At 35.9% G+C, this 17,185-nt stretch overlaps 1 protein-coding gene and 1 long non-coding RNA gene across 11 annotated transcripts in view; one reads left to right on the top strand and one right to left on the bottom strand.

Moving 5' to 3' along the window:
* The window catches only part of LOC140506711 (uncharacterized), a 51,411-nt gene extending 49,667 nt beyond the window's left edge, over nt 1-1,744 (top strand). Inside the window, exon 4 of the long non-coding RNA XR_011968044.1 lies at nt 1,030-1,744. This is a non-coding gene — a long non-coding RNA (uncharacterized lncRNA). The remainder of the gene's footprint in view (nt 1-1,029) is intronic.
* Nucleotides 1-17,185, bottom strand: part of SENP7 (SUMO specific peptidase 7) — a 165,665-nt gene that overhangs the window by 70,585 nt on the left and 77,895 nt on the right. For all 10 annotated transcript variants that reach the window (XM_072614148.1, XM_072614149.1, XM_072614150.1 and 7 more), the window contains 2 exons: nt 6,911-7,029; nt 2,083-2,264 (listed from right to left, as the gene is read on the bottom strand). In XM_072614148.1, the coding sequence (XP_072470249.1) occupies nt 2,083-2,264; nt 6,911-7,029 (301 nt within the window). The remainder of the gene's footprint in view (nt 1-2,082; nt 2,265-6,910; nt 7,030-17,185) is intronic.

The raw sequence follows: 17,185 nt of genomic DNA, 5'->3' as shown, positions 1-17,185 counted from the left end.
TCATCTAGTTCAATCCACTCATTTTACATGTGAGAAAACTAAGACCAAAAAAAAGGTGAAGAGATTTTCTCCAAATTCATACTAGTAGTAAGCAGCAAAGTTAGGATTTGAACCTCAGTTCTCAGATTCCTAAGACAGGTTTCATTTCTATTTAACTTACAACACACTGAGTAGAGAGGCCCCTTCTAGAACTGGTGGTGTCAGAGAATTCTGAGATTTCATTTGGTAAGAAGTTGCTGAAATCCTACATAAATTAGTCTATGTATTCTAGACATTAATTTCATATCTACTTGGATATAGGAGGAAGGGGAGAAAGCAGCCAAAGGGAAGAAAGCACAGAATTTGTTTGGGGGTGGGGAATAGCTCTTCTCTTGGAATCTCCCATTATAAAAAGCACTGTTCACAAGGCCTTAATAAAAGTTAGTTGTATGTGTTTCTGCATATGGGGCATTTCTTTTCTCCCTCTTTACTTCAATATATAGGGAAAGAAGCAAGATATAAAATACCATAAATAATCATAGGCTCAGTGATTTGTAGAACTGTACAACTTAGGTACATTTAGCATGTTAACAAAACAGTTAACAAAAGAAAACTGTGATCAAGACTACTAAAAGCAGCTCACTAAAATGTTTCAAAAGAGCTACAGTAAGCTTCCATTTTCCTAATGCCAAACAATCAAGAAGACCAAATAGCTGGGTTCTTTTTGCTTTGTTTTATGTTGTATCAAGTAAGAAACAAATAACAAGTAAACATGCTCAAATAAGGAACATGTTCTAAAAAACCTAATTCTAAGCAGTTAGTCAGCACAAAATCATTTCGATCTCTAACACCTTTTGTAGTTATCATACTACATAATGATAAATAATATTCATAATGATGTCTCAGAGGAACAAATAAATTTTTTGTTATTAATAACAAATAATATGAAAGACAACTCTTTCCAGTGAGAAAAATGATTATTTTCCTATTATATTAATAATCAATTATTAAATTGGGATTGAGGTTTTTCTTTTCTTTTTCCTCATCCAGGGACCAGTTCCTGTAGATTAATCAGTCTGTAAAGGACATTGCTGAGAGATGAGACTGCCCAAATCCTCTCCGATCTTGGAGGAGACCCCACCCAACTAAACGATCTTACAAACAGAATCTAATTTAGGTGAATTCTTGCCCTTAGGAAGTAAATCTATGTCCTTGAATTGCACCCCCTTACAGTGATCTAGGGGAACCCAGCTTATGAAGGATAAAATTAACCAGAATGCTATAGTTAGAGATGGATTCCTTTGTCCTGCTGGAGGCAGGTGGGTCACATGATCAAGTCACATTCTCAGCAGGAGAAGACTGTTAGCCTATCTCCTCATTAATATGCCCACCCCTTAATTAATTGTTCACCAATTATGGTTGATTTTCACCTGTCAGGGGAACCTCATTTTCCAAAGATATTTAAACATTCAGTAATCTCCATGGTTTTGTATTTGGTTACCAAGACCACTGACCATCAATTTATTGCTTATCAAACTAGCCTAATTAATAAATTATCAATTACCCAGAAACTGTCTCTCAGGCTTTCCATTTGTCTCACCAGTATAGTTTGGGTGCTGTGGATTTTTATTTGTGATCTCTTCATTTTTCACAATATCAATTAAGCAGCACATTCTATTACCTAAATATTATGGATACATGGAAGTAAGAAATATAATTCTATATTGTCAAATTACAGCACATGAATACAGAGTCAAGTGGGAAATGTTAAATAATAAAAGCAGATAGAGAGAGGCAGCATGGCGTCATGGATAGAGAACCAGCCTCTAAACCACAGACTGGCTGTGTGGTTATGTGATACTGAGGAAGTCACTTAACTTTCTAGTGTTCCACACAACTTTCTTTGACTATATATTACCAAGAAGGTTCTGATCTGCAAGAACAAGAGACTCCTAAACCAATGAAATCATAGGACCAATAAAGGCAGATTTATAAATTATAGAGTGATGAACAACAGGATTTATTGAATCTTCTATAAATATACCATCCATAATTTAACAATATCAAGTACATATTAGACCCACCTAAGTCCTGTAAACTTACTGACTGCAATGTTGATTCCTCCAGAGAAGGAGCATTACTGTATTCAAGAACATGACTTCTCAGTCTTTTCTTTGTCTTCTTGGCAGCTGGACAGGGGACCACTTTTGAATCAGAATATATATCTTCTTGGTTTCTGTTTACCTCTTCTTGATGTTTGCATTCTCTGTTTCCAGTATTAGAGTCTTAAAAAACAAAAGAGGCATAAAATATGGCCAAAATGATATAGGAAGAATCCTACAGCTATGTTGTATTCAGACTTCATTAAAACAGAAGCTTATTACTGAGCTATACAAAAGAAAACACTATACTCTTTATTGCTTATTTACTATTTACAGAAATCAAGTGTTTATTGTGCATTGAATCTTCAAAGAATAACCAATGGGGGAGCAGAAAACTGCAAAACAAGATATTTTGATGCTTCCAGAATAATGAGTAACAGTTGATGTCTATAATAATTTGTCTTAATTTTTTTTTTGTCAGGGCAACCTAGTGAAATTTGTGAACACTTTTCTAAATGATAGTTTTAATGCATAAAACAAGAGTGGATTAAAAAGCAAATCAATTATATTAAAATATAGTTATCAAAGTACTTTCAAAAAAACAAATTCATGGATTCCAGGCTAATAACTCCTGCTATATATTTCACTAACTGTATTCAGCTGTAATATAAAATAATCTTGAGAAAATCTGGGATGTTTATATATTCTTTAATACGTGATTTTCTGGGTTATTAAACTGACACTCTCTTTTGAAAACAGTCGATAAGGGTCAGAGTCGAAACCTCAACTTTTATTTTAAAAGCAGCATGTCTGTGTAATATAAATTAGATGATTTAATTCACAAAGCATCACATAAACACTTCACAGTTTGTTTCTACTCAGCACTGATGAAGTTCTTTTAATTTTACATGCTCCATTAAGCCAAGCATGAAGATCAGAAGCCATTTGAAAGAAAAAAATTAAAAGATTTGAAAATCCCAGAAATTTAAAAAAAAAACCACAAGTATATGTTATTTAGAAAAACACTTCAGATTTTATCCAACCACCAGTCTCCAATCTCTCTTTCCCTTCCAGTGAGCCCTTTATTAGTCTCATATGTGTTCATCCTTCACTTGCCGAAGAAGACCATGCCATCAGAGAAATAATGACATGACTTGCATTTGACTTTGTTTTGAGTGAGGGACGGCTATGCAGGTCACCAGCCTCACTTCTCCTCCAGAACCATCTGAATCCAGTGACCAGATATTCATCAGGATGACTGGAGATGACCCAGGATGAAGCAATTGGTGACTTGCCCAAGGTCACACAGCCTGGCCATCAGATGGATCACTTCCATTTGACCCGTAACCTCTATTTTCATGCAGCGGTTCAACCCTTTTACACCTCCATCATCAATTTGTCTTCCCATATAACACAGCAGCTATTCCAAATCTATTCATTTCTCCTCCAGCTTCCAATGATACCCCCACCTCTTGCAGCTGGGGACTTTGCCTCATACTTTACTGGGAAAAAAAACTGAGGCCATTTGCTGAGAGCTCACTCTTCTTCCCTCCTCCTCATCTTACATCACTCATATGCATTCCCCCAGTATTTCCTCTTTTACCTCTCCTGGATAAGAGAAAGCTTTCAATAATCTCTTGATCTCATCTCCTACAATCTTCTCCAGAAAATTATCGTCTCTACAATCCCTCCCCACCCCCCAATCTTCAATATCTCCTTCCTTCCAGGTTCCTTCTCTGAGGCCAACAAACATATCTATGTCTCCCATACTTGATCTTATTTGATATTACTCTCCCTGCTAGCTATCATACTATATCTCTCCTTCCATTTTCTGCTAAACTCTAGCCATCCACTCTTCCCTCAGCAGTCTTCTCTTTTCCATATTGTCTCTTCTCATTCAGTTCTAAGCCTTCTGCAATCTGGCTTCTGACTTCATCATTCAAATGAAACTGCTCTCTCCAAAGGTCTATTAATTGGCAAATCTAATGACTTTTTCTCAAGGTGCAAACATTTTAACCTCTCTGCAGCCTTTAACACTGTTGATCACTCTCTCCTTTATATTTTTGTGTCTCTGCTCTCTCCTGTTTCTCTTGTTTTTCCTTCTCAGTCTCCGTTGCTGGATCTTTATACAGGCTTCACCCACTATGGGTGAGTTTCCTTCCCCCAACCCACCCCAGGCTCTGTCCTGGGTCCGGTTCTCTTCTCCATTGATACTATTTCCAATTAGTGATCTCATCAGCTCCCATGGGCTCAATTATCATCTCTATGCAGAGAATTCTCATATCTATGTATTCAGCCTTAACCTATTTTTTTTTAAATTCCAATCCTGAATCAGTAAATGACTTTCCAAAAGCTCAAATTGGATGTCCTATAGGCATCTCAAACTTAACATGTCCAAAACAGAATTATCTTCCCCACAAAAAAATCCTCTCTTCCTAAAACTGTGATTATTGTTGTTAGTGCCACTATTATCATCAACTTCTCCCTCAAACTCACCTGATCTATGCAAATATGCAGTCAAGTCTTGCCATTTCTACCTTCCTATTTCCCCATAAACTCCTTCCCTACACACATAGCCACCACACCAGTAGAGGCCCTCACCACCTCATGCCTAGACTACTGTAATCACCTTCCTATAGATAATCCTACCTCTGTCCCCATTTCAATACTTCAACACAGCTGCCAAGTGATCTTCCTAACACATGGATTTCTCCATCCTCTACTCAGTAAACTCAAGTGTCTCTCCATTACCTCCAGGATCAAATATAAAATGTTCTGTTTGGTCTTAAAAGCCCTTAACAACCTGGTTTCTACCTACCTTTCCAATATTCTTACACTTGATTCCTTTGCATGTATTCTACAATCCAGCTATACCAACTTCCTTGTTTTTCTCGTATACACAAAACTCCCATCTCCTGACTCAAGGCCACTTCACCAGCTATCCTCTCCCAGTTCTCTAGCTTCTTCTGAAATACCTTTCTCTGTCCATCCCCTTCCTTCTCTCTCTGTCCCCCTCCACTGCTAGTGTCTCCTGTCTGAGATTACCTTGCTTTTGCACTCTCTATATATTATAGACACATGGGTTTTTTTCCATGGTATTACACTCATTAGAATGTAAGTTCTTTGTTTTAATGATGACTTAAATCCCATTTTAAAAAATCATTTCCAATATTAACTGGGGAAATAGAAATTTTACAAGGCACACTTACTATATAAGCATGAGACCTCTGAGGCTTTAATTCAGCATTATCATGAACTTATGGATGTGTATCAAATGTATAATAAAATGTTAATGTCCCCTTTGTTGGAGCAACACCAATAATGGCTGTCATTGTAAAATAAATATGTTTTAAGATCAAACTTCATAGAAATCCTTTACATTCCACTGGCTCCCTCTGAGAGACAAAAAGCAAATATTTTTCATGTTTACGTGACTGCTTTCTCTCTAATGCCTCAGTATTCCCTTGAGATCAGACACAAATGAGCATAATTTATATTTAAATAGTCCCTATTTTTCCACAGAAAGAGGCAAATTTTGAGGGCTTAAAGAATTGAGTGGATAAAAGCATTATACTTTTACTATATTTTTATATTTTCATTTTATTATGTAATTGTATTAAAATATAATTATAAAAAAGTACATTGCACATGTATATGTAAATTTCTCGCTTCATATGCATAATGAAATCATATAAAGTAAAAGTTTATCTCTTTAAAGGAGAGGTTCTCAAACTGAGATTAAGAAAAACCATGAACATATCAAAATATTTTAAAAACCGTACTGATTTCCTTTGCTATCCTACATATTTTAATTTATATATTTAAAAACATCATTCTGAGAAGGGATCCATGCACTTCCCCAGACTGCCAAAGAGGTGAGAGGTATGACCACAAAACTTTTTATACTGGTTTCCCTTTTGGCATTTTTTTTACTTATTTCCCTAATGGAAAAGTAGTGTCTATAGTTACTTTTGGCATTATGAGGAAAGTAGTGGGGGTTTTTTTTAATCTAGTATAATTTAACAGATGCACTGTCTTTTATATCTTGTAACTTGCAAAAAAATCAATCAGAAAATAATTTCTCATGGTTGTGCCAAGTTACTGAAATTCCTAGAGAGAGTTAAACATATTAATTCTTCTACTAAAAAGTTCAGATAAAATTTAATAGAATATTTTAGTGAGAATTTTGTGGGAAGTAAAGAGACAGAAAAAGGAACACAGCTCATTATTTCAACCATCTACTACCCAAAAAAAGAATTACCTCTTTTCTGGGCCGGTTTTTACCTTTAAAATTGTTTTAAAATAGTCTTGTAATAATATCATTTGAGAGAAGTTCACATGAAAAGTATTTCACAGTTAGAAGTAAACTATGAAAACATTAAACCAGTTGACTGCCACACACCTGATCCAAATTGTTACAGGCGCATAATATGGCCATGAACTGTCATAATAGGAGTCATTCCTTAAACATTCCACAAACATTTGTTAAATACCTACTATGTGGCAGGCACTTTTGTTGGATGTTGGGGATACTGACTATCTTATCAGCATCAGTATAGCTCTATAGGTATAACCCCTTTAAAAAAAACCTAAAATATAAGATTCCAGTTTAACTTTGATAAGTAATTACTAAGTTAAGAAACGTGTCTTTATTTTAAATAAATTTTATGACTCGATAATAGTTTTTATGATGACAACTATCCTTTATTCTAATGTGCATTTTAAATATAAGAAAATATAAAATATTTGCTTTTAAAATAAACATCAAGTTCCTGGAAATGCAATAAGCAAAAGTTCAAATTCTAAAGAGCTTTGTATGGTTTACAAACCTTTAGGCTCCACATCAGACCATCTTACAAGGGAACTGTCATCACTTCTTTCTTTTTCTTTAGTCAATTCACTTTGTTTTGCAAAATTATCACCTGGATTCTTCTGGGACTGTGAACACCTGAAAAATAGAATTATGCTGATTCTAAATTCTCTTCAAGTCTGGATGAATGTAGAAACAATGTGGTCTATAACTGGCAAGATTGCTAGACTTAGAGTCAGAAAACCTGGGTTCAGATCCTGTCTCTGCCACTCACTCTGTAATTATTCAGTGGACAAGTCATGTTAATCTCTCTGGGTCTCAGTTTCTTCATTTGTAAAATGAAGGGATTGAATCAGGTGATATCTAAAGCTCCAAATCTATGATCCTATGACTAAGTGATACACAGAAGTCATATTGTATAATTTTAAAAGATGGTTAGTGGACTAGCCCAGTGGTCCTCAGTGGCACCTCCCACAGCTTCTCACAGAGCTTAGGGATAAAGTAGTAAGTATATTGGGTTAGGGGGGAAGTGGACGGGGGAGTTATCCAGGAAGGCAACTATGCATATTCAGTCTTCAAAATTCCATGGTCTCATACAAAAGCTTCAAGTTTATATATGGCAGCAAAATAAAAATGTAAATAAAGTAGATAGTGAAGAAGCTTTGTTGCAAGCCTTGGTTTGCTTTCAAAATCAACAACATAGGGGGAGGAGCCAAGATAGCAGAGTAGAACGACACACATATGCTAGCTCCAAACCCACAGCCCATAAAATACCTGTAAAGAAGAACTCCCAACAAATTCTGGAGCAACAGAAGCCACAGAACCACGGAGTGGAGGAGATTTCTGTTCCAGAGAGCCCTGAAAAACCTACGCAAAAGGTCTGTCACACACCAGACCCAGAGCAGAGCCCTCACCCTGCCTTGGCCACGCAGCACCAAAAGGAGCAGATCCAAGCAAGCTTCAGGGTCAGAATCTCCAGCAGCAGCGCAGGTCCCTCCACCCACAGGCACCAAAGGTCAGTGAGAGGGTCTTTTCAGTACGCCAAGAGGGGAGTGGGGTGTCCCCATAACTCAGACCCCCTCGGAACGCAGCAGCAGAGGCAGCAGAAGACAGGGGCTCCCAAAGCAGGCAGGAGCTTGCATCCATTGTTGAAGGTCTCTGCATAAACCCCCTGAGGGAACTGAGCCCTGTGAGGTGGCCATGCCCCCACCTGAGCACCTGAACTTAATCTCACACTGAATAGCAGCCCCACCCTGCCCAAAGCCCTGAGGCTGGGAAGCAGCATTTAAATCTCAGACCCCAACCGCTGGCTGGGCAGATCTGGAGGCAAGGTGGGTGTAGAAAGGACACTCAGAAGTCAAGTAACTGGCTGGGAAAATGCCCAGAAAAGGGGGGGAAAAATAAGACCATAGAAGGTTATTTTCTTGGTGAACAGATATCTCCTCCCTTCCTTTCTGATGAGGAAGAACAATGCTTACCATCAGGGAAAGACAAATAAGTCAAGGCTTCTGTATCCCAAACATCCAAAAGAAATATTCCATGGGCTCAGGCCATGGAAGAGCTCAAAAAAGGATTTTGAAAATCAAGTTAGAGAGGTGGAGGAAAAACTGGGAAGAGAAATGAGAGAGATGCAAGAAAAGCATGAAAAGCAGGACAACACCTTGCTAAAGGAGACCCAAAAAAATGCTGAAGAAAATAACACCTTGAAAAATAGGCTAACTCAATTGGCAAAAGAGGTTCAAAAAGCCAATGAGGAGAAGAATGCTTTCAAAAGCAGAATTAGCCAAATGGAAAAGGAGGTTCAAAAGCTTACTGAAGAAAATAGTTCTTTCAAAATTAGAATGGAATAGATGGAGGCTAATGACTTTATGAGAAACCAACAAATCACAAAACAAAACCAAAAGAGTGAACAAATGGAAGATAATGTGAAATATCTCATTGGAAAAACAACTGACCTGGAAAATAGATCCAGGAGAGACAATTTAAAAATTATGGGACGACCTGAAAGCCATGATCAAAAAAAGAGCCTAGACATCATCTTTCATGAAATTATTAAGGAAAACTGCCCTGAGATTCTAGAACCAGAGGGCAAAATAAGTATTCAAGGAACCCACTGATCACCGCCTGAAAGAGATCCAAGAAGAGAAACTCCTAGGAACATTGTGGCCAAATTCCAGAGTTCCCAGGTCAAGGAGAAAATATTGCAAGCAGCTAGAAAGAAACAATTCAAGTATTGTGGAAATACAATCAGGATAACACAAGATCTAGCAGCTTCTACATTAAGGGATCAAAGGGAGTGGAATATGATATTCCAGAAGTCAAAGGAACTAGGACTAAAACCAAGAATCACCTACCCAGCAAAACTGAGTATAATACTTCAGGGGAAAAAATGGTCTTTCAATGAAATTGGGGACTTTCAAGCATTCTTGATGAAAAGACCAGAGCTGAAAAGAAAATTTGACTTTCAAACACAAGAATGAAAAGAAGCATGAAAAGGTAAACAGCAAAGAGAAGTCATAAGGGACTTATTAAAGTTGAACTGTTTACATTCCTACATGGAAAGAAAATATTTGTAACTCTTGAAACTTTTCAGTATCTGGGTAGTTGGTGGGATTACACACACGCACACACACACACACAGAGCACAGAGTGAATTGAATAGGATGGGATCATATCTTAAAAAAATGAAATTAAGCAGTGAGAGAGAAATATATTGGGAGGAGAAAGGGAGAAATGGAATAGGGCAAATTATCTCTCATAAAAGAGGCAAGCAAAATACTTTTTAGTGGAGGGAAAAAGAGGGGAGGTGAGAGAAAAACATGAAGTTTACTCTCATCACATTCCACTAAAGGAAAGAATAAAATGCACACTCATTTTGGTATGAAAACCTATCTTACAATACAGGAAAGTGGGGGAGAAGAGGATAAGCAGGGTGGAGGGGATGATGGAAGGGAGGGCAATGGGAGGAGGGAGCAATTTGAAGTCAACTCTCTTGGGGAGGGACAGCATCAAAAGAGAGAATAGAAGCAATGGGGGGCAGGATAGGATGGAGGGAATTATAGTTAGTCTTACACAACACGACTATTATGGAAGTCATTTGCAAAACTACACAGATATGGCCTATATTGAATTGCTTGCCTTCCAAATGGAATGGGTGGGGAGGGAGGGATGAAGAAAAGTTGGAACTCAAAGTTTTAAGAACAGCTGTCAAGTACTGTTCTTGCTACTAGGAAATAAGAAATACAGGCAATGGGGTATAGAAAGTTATCTGGCCCTACAGGACAAAAGAGAAGATGGGGACAAGGGAAGGGAAGGCTGATAGAAGAGAGGGCAGATTGGTGATAGAGGCCATTAGAATGCTCGGTGGTTTGGGGTGGGAGGAGGGGAGAAATGGGGAGAAAATTTGGAACCCAAAATTTTGTGAAAATGAATGTTAAAAGTTAAATAAATAAATTTAAAAAAGAAAAAAAAGAAGAGAAAAAAAGAAAAAAATCAACAACATACCATTAAAATTACTGAAGAAGCAACTAATGAAGATGAAGATATGACAGCTAAATATGTTTTGAAGAAAGTCACTGAAGAAGGTGGACACACTGATCAACAAATTTTTAATGTTGATGAAACAAGCTTAATCTGGAAAAGAATACCTTCCAAAACTTATATTTCTAAGAAAGAAAAGCTCCACCTGGACTTAAAGTGTCTAAGCATTGCCAAATACATTTATTGGAAGGTTATGCAGGAGGGGATTCTAAATTAAAATCGGTGCTTACTTATCTTTAAAAAAAGAAAGAACTATCTCCACCCCACAAAGAAGCATCATTTTGGCAGTTTATAAATATAACTTTTTTAGATTGGATTTTATAATTCCCCTATGATTTTTAAATTCTGTCCATGTAAATCTTTGTCTTTTTTGATGATTAAATTAAAAACTACTTATAAAAACCAGTACAATAACACTTCAGTACAACAAAACAATTGGGACATGCACTTGAGTTGGCCCTGATGACCTTTCTTAAGAGAAGAGTATGTATTTTACCTTAGTCCACTGTAGGATTCATTTACTTTTTAACCTGAAGAATATTGTCTCCCCCAACAGAATGTAAGTTCTATAAGGACAGGGATTGTTTCATTTTTGTCTTTATATCCCAAGCACCTCATATACTGTCTGGCACACAGAAAGCCCTGAAAAATTCTTATTAAGTGAGAATTAATAACATGTAACTTACACATCAGTTTAAGGTTACAAAGTGTTTCATATATGTGAGTGTTTCTCACAGCAATCCTACAGGGAATTTTATAAATGAGGAAATTGAGACTGAGGAAGTTTGAGACTTGCTTAGGGTCACACAGCTACTAAAAATCTGAGCAAGACTTAAACTCACTTTTTCCTGACTAGTCACTATTTACAGTCTAGTGCTATTACTAGTGTAGAACTCTATTTACTGAGCCACAAACAGCAAAATGCTATACAGAGTGACAGATTTCTTCAGATGGAAAAGTAAAGTAGATACTTTAGGAGAAACAAAGATTGTTATTTGATATTTAACACTAAATCATGAATAGAACAGAAACACCAAAAAGTATGATTACCTTTCATTTCTTTGGAACAAAAAGGTTTAAAATATATAAATTCACCCACTAAACTGATATCAGGCTAATGTCCAAAGACCTGAAATATTACTGCCCAGGTGTCTTCCCAAATGATTCAACTGATTAGCTGCTTATTGCTATTCTCATTAGAAACTGAACAAATAAATGCTGAGTCTGGGAATACCAACTAAAAATACAGCCTGCACTTGAAAATGTCAAACATTCCTGAAGACAAATGTGAATAAAATTTTATTTGGCAAAGTGTAGGTTATTGTTTCTATGGTCACTGACTATACTAAAAACTGTCAGATATTATGAAAATTTCAGCTCTCCCAAAAAAAGCACCTTTCTTAATATAAATTCAACACATTTTTGGCAGTAACTGAAAATGCCAAAGGAAAGTTATCTCCCAAAGACCTTAGGAATTAAACTTTATTCATTTTATAAGATTCTTGGTATATTTCATTTTGAAAATATGAATAAAATGGTAAACAAACCAGTATTCCTCAACATTTTTTCAAAAGATTTGGCAATCCAGTCCTACTCAAACTAGTCTACAGTCTTAGTTGGAGTTGACCAAAAATTATGCGAACAGAGCACAAGTTCCAGCAAGTCAAACCAAACTGGAAAAGACTTTGAGAACTGACCCAGAAAAGGAGTGTGTGTGTGTGTGTGTGTGTGTGTGTGTGTGTGTGTGTATGTTATTGAATTTTTAGAGAGGTTTATCATGGGAAAACTGGTTACCAGGCAGGCATTTTTTCTTAGATGTCATTGAAAGTTGAGTATTTAAATCATAGATCTTTCAAAATACTGAAGAAACTTTGCACTTTTTTATTTATACTAAGAGCTTTTAATTCTCATGTTGCATGACCAGAAAGGATAGCACATAAATATAATTAAGTCCCAAAGGAGTGACAGCTGTACAACACCATTTATTTTGCCCTCCAACTGGAGATTCATATCCTTTGGTAATAAATACCACAACTGCATTAATCCTTTAAAAAGATCAGGTGAAGGGAGCTCTAGGAAAGGGTGCATCATGTCAATGGGCTTCATGTCAATCAGCAGCTGCAGTGAACATTATTTCTTGTGACAGTCTCTCTTGGATGAAGTCAAACACAAAAAGATAACAGGTGGAGGGCCTGACTGGATCTGATTAATATAAATGGCACAGTGCTACATAATACTATCTGGCTGGCACTCAGATGGGTTGACTTGCATAATATAACCACTAACATAATACAAAAAATTGACCAGAGCAGCAAAACTTATACCTGATATAAGAATGACCTTTCACCAAGTATTGACATTCATGCAAGGTTAAGGCAGGATTGTATATGTCTTTGCATACACAGTCTAGCCATAGTGGAGCTCAACTTCTTGATAAAATGTTGAACATGAATGAGGTTGCCACATGAGCAGGATTATATTTTAATAGAGAATAAACAAAGATTCCAGCTATGAAGTTTCAAATAGATATTGCTTATCCCTTTATTCTTATGTTCTTTAGTGCTTTTAATAGGAATGGGTGCTACATTCTATCAAAAGCTTTTTTAGCTTCTATAAAGATAATCACATGATTTCCGTTGGTTTTGTTATTGATTTGGTCATTTATGTTGATAATTTCCCTAATATTGAATCAGTCCTGCATTCCTGGTATAAATCCTACCTTGTCATAAGGTATAATTCTTGTGATATATTGCTGTAATCACCTTGTAAGTATTTTGTTCAAAATTTTGCATCAATATCCATTAGGGAAATTGGTCTATAATTTTCTTTCTCTGTTTTAGCTCTTCCTGGCTTAGGTATCAGTACCATATTTATATTATTTCAGGAGTTTGGTAAGTCTCCTTCTTTGATTATTTTTTTCCAAATAGTTTATATAGTATTGGAATTAATTGTTCTTTAAACGTTTTTCACTTGTGAACCCATCTAGCCTCGGGGATTTTTTCCTAGGGAGTTCATTAATGGTTTGTTCAATTTCTTTTTCTAAGATGGGGTTATTCAGGCATTCTATTTCCTGATCTTGGTAATTTATATTTTCATAAATATTCATCCATTTCGCTAAGATTGTTAGATTCATTGGCATTTGAATCCAGCTATTGGGGAAAGAACTCACTATCTGAAAAATTGCTGGGAAAACTGGAAAGCACTCTGTCAGAAATGAGGCATATTCCAATATCTTACATCCTATGCCAAGATTAGCTCAGGAAGATATACAAATTAGACATAAAGAATGATATCACAAGCAAATTAGGGAAACATAGAAAAAAATTGCATTTTTATGCTTATGGTGGAGAGAAGAGTTTATAACCAAACAAGGGAGAGAGAGGATCATGGAAGGTAAAATGGCTAACTTTTATCACATAAATGTAAAAAGCTTTTGCACAAACAAAACCAATGCCGCTAAAATTAGGAAGAAAACAGGAAGCTAAGGGAAAATTTTATAGCAAGTTTCTTGAGAAAGGTCTTATTTCTCAAACATAAAGGGAAATGAGCTAAACATAAAATAAGAACCATTCCTCAATTGATAAACGGTCAAAAATTATGACAAGAAGTTTTCAAGAGAAGAAATCAAAGCTGTCAATCAATAGTCACGTAAAAATGTTCTAAATCATTAATTATTACAGAAATGCCAATTAAAATAACTCTGAGATACAACATCATACACATTAGATTGACTAACATGGAGGGAAAAGGAAAATGACAAATGTTGGAGGGCATGTGGAAAAATAGGTACACTAAAAGCACTGCTGATAGACCTGTGAGCTGGCCAACCATTCTGAACAACAACTTGGAACTACGTCCAAAGGGCTGTAAAACTGTGCACACCCTTAGGCTCAGTGATACCACTACTAAGTCTATACCCCAAAGAGATCAAAGAAAAAGGCAAAAGACTCGTAAATACAAAAAATATTTATAGCAGCTCTTTTTGTAGTAGGAAAGAATGGGTGAACAAGTTTTGGTATATGATTGTGATGGAATATTATTGTGCTGTAAGAAATGATGAAGGGGATGGTTTCAGAAAAACAGTAATACTTAAATGAACTGAGGCAAAATAAAGTGAGAAAGAATCAGAACATTGTACACAATAACAGTAATATTGTAACAACAATTAACTGTGAAAGACTTGGTTACTCTGATCAATACAATGATTAATGACAATTCCAAAGGATTCATGATGAAAAATACTATCCACTTCCAGATGGACTCATTGGAGATTAAAAATTTTTCTTTTTTTTCCTTAACATGGCTAATGTAGAAATGTTTCACATAACTTTGTATGAGTATCATATATCTTACCTTCTCAATGTGTGCAGGAGGAGGTGAAAAGAGGAAAAGAATTTAGAACTAAAATTAAAACTTAAAAAAAATTTAAAACATTTTAATGGGAGAATTGTGTATTCTTGTTGATTGAAGGCCCAATTTCAGGTTCAAGATCAAGAGATTTACTTGATGACACAGAACACATACCTCAACCTCAGAAAGACAATGGGGTTCTATGTTGCAAATTCTTCCAGGGATAGAAGAAAAATATCAATATCAATCAATATGATCAATAACCTAGATAAGTTGAAATTAGAACCCTAGCAAAAATTAGATGCAGTAAATATTTTTATTTTATCCTGTGTCTTTTTTATTTTAAGAATGTATGGTACCCAAGAGTACCTTCAGTCTCTCGGAGAGAAAATCAAAAAGAATGGTAAGAGATAGCTTCAAAAAGCCAGTATTAAACCCCAGTATCTCCCTTACAAAATGAGGGGAATGAATATACTGCCCCTAGTTTTGGTAGCAGTTATTCATGGGGTGAGACTATTGGCTTCACTTGATCAAGGTAGGCTTTTTCCTCATTTCTTCAGTGACAAAATAAGAAAAAGAATGATTAGACTTCCACCCTCAATATCGCCCCATCGGAAAACCTTTCTACGTACTGAAATGGCTCTATAGAGGGACAATCTGGGAATGAGTGTACAATTACCTCAAATATTTGGTTCCAATTATGACTAGACTCCCATTGGTTGTCCACAAAATTTCTTCCAAGTCGACATAACCAATGTCCTCTTATCTCTATAGCTCGATGACAGCCCTTGGGCTCCAGAAGGGGAGGAAAGGACTTTAAGTCATGTACTTAGTTTGAGTTATTTAGCAAACCTGACCAGGGTAAGATGTATTCCATTACCTTTATTGTATTGGCCTCCACCTTTTAATTGTTTTATGAAAGGGATCTTTTATTCATTTTGCAGACTTGAGTTATTCAGAGTCAAGTTAGAATGAGGTCTTGAATGGGGCCAAGAGAACTGACTCTGAAAACAAGTGTTGTCATCATTGTAGGCATCAAATGAAGCACTCCCACATGTCCTCTGCCACTGCAGTACTCTGTTGAGTGGGACTATTATACAACAGTGTGATCTCATTTTAAATAGAGTAGTGAAGAATATCAGAGTGCTTGAAACTATTGAAGTTTGGGTAAGTTTGACTATTTCAGGGTTGAAAGAAGCACTTCAACTAGACTTAGTAATTCTTGACCATAAAGAACCATATTGTTGCTGTCATTGACATTACCATACCTTTGAAAATAGATAATGTGCCTTTCAATTGGCCAGAGCAGGTAAAATTGAAAAATATCAACTTGCCTGGCAGCATCTGGTTCAGCAAGACTGGAGAACATATAATAACATGGTGATAGAGCTCTGGAAGGTTGAAATTCAATTAATGATTTGGTACTATTCAAACTGAAAATCATCCACAGGTATACAAATCTCATGAGGAAATCTGATGGTGTAGAGCTCCATTACATGGAGTAGGGCATGGAGATATCTATCTATCTATCTAGATATCTCAAGCACACCACCAAAGTCAGGTAATATTATATATATACACATAAATAATATTATATATACACATATATAATATTATATATAATGTATATACATATACACATTTTTTTTAATCATTTAAGCAGGGCAAAAATGAGTTTATCTTTAAGTCAAGAAGAAATGCAATGACTACTTTTCCTTTATGGAGAACTATTTTAGTTTGTTCTTTGTTTTGTTTGATCTATATTGTTGTTGTTCAATTATTTCAGTCTTGTCTGACTCTTCATGACTCCATTTGGGGTTTTCTTGGCAAAGGTACTGGGGTGGTTTATCATTTTCTTCTCCAACTTATTTTACAGATGAGGAAACTGAGACAAACAGGGTTAAGTGACTTGGCCAGGGTCACAAAGCTAGTATATGCCTGAGGCCAGGTTTGAACTGAGGTCTTCCTCACTCCAGGCCAGATGCTCTATCCACTAGGTGCCTAAAAGAATTATAGATTTTATTTCCATTTAAATCTCATGTTATTATGTCAGGTATGTGACCATACTGCATATATATGTATATACATACATATGTATTATATATTTATATATGTCAGGAAATTCTGAAATGAATCATTAAATAATAATAATTCCTGCAAATCTATGCATTTTTAAACATTTGAATAAAAGTAAAATTAATATTGCATAACCAGAAAAGATGGTTATTCTAATATTAGTTCCAATGCCTTGTCCACATTTTAACTAGACCTTTCATTTTTCTGATATTAGGAAAAATAAAAAAAGCACAGAGGAAATTGATGACTTTCCACCTAAACAATTCACAAACAAATTTTATCATTACTAAACCTTCCTTCTCATACTTCTTTCTTTTCTTCTGGGTCC

Source organism: Notamacropus eugenii, chromosome 5, assembly GCF_028372415.1.
Source record: "Notamacropus eugenii isolate mMacEug1 chromosome 5, mMacEug1.pri_v2, whole genome shotgun sequence".
NCBI lineage: Eukaryota > Metazoa > Chordata > Mammalia > Diprotodontia > Macropodidae > Notamacropus > Notamacropus eugenii.
This window is presented reverse-complemented; position numbering and strand designations above follow the sequence as displayed.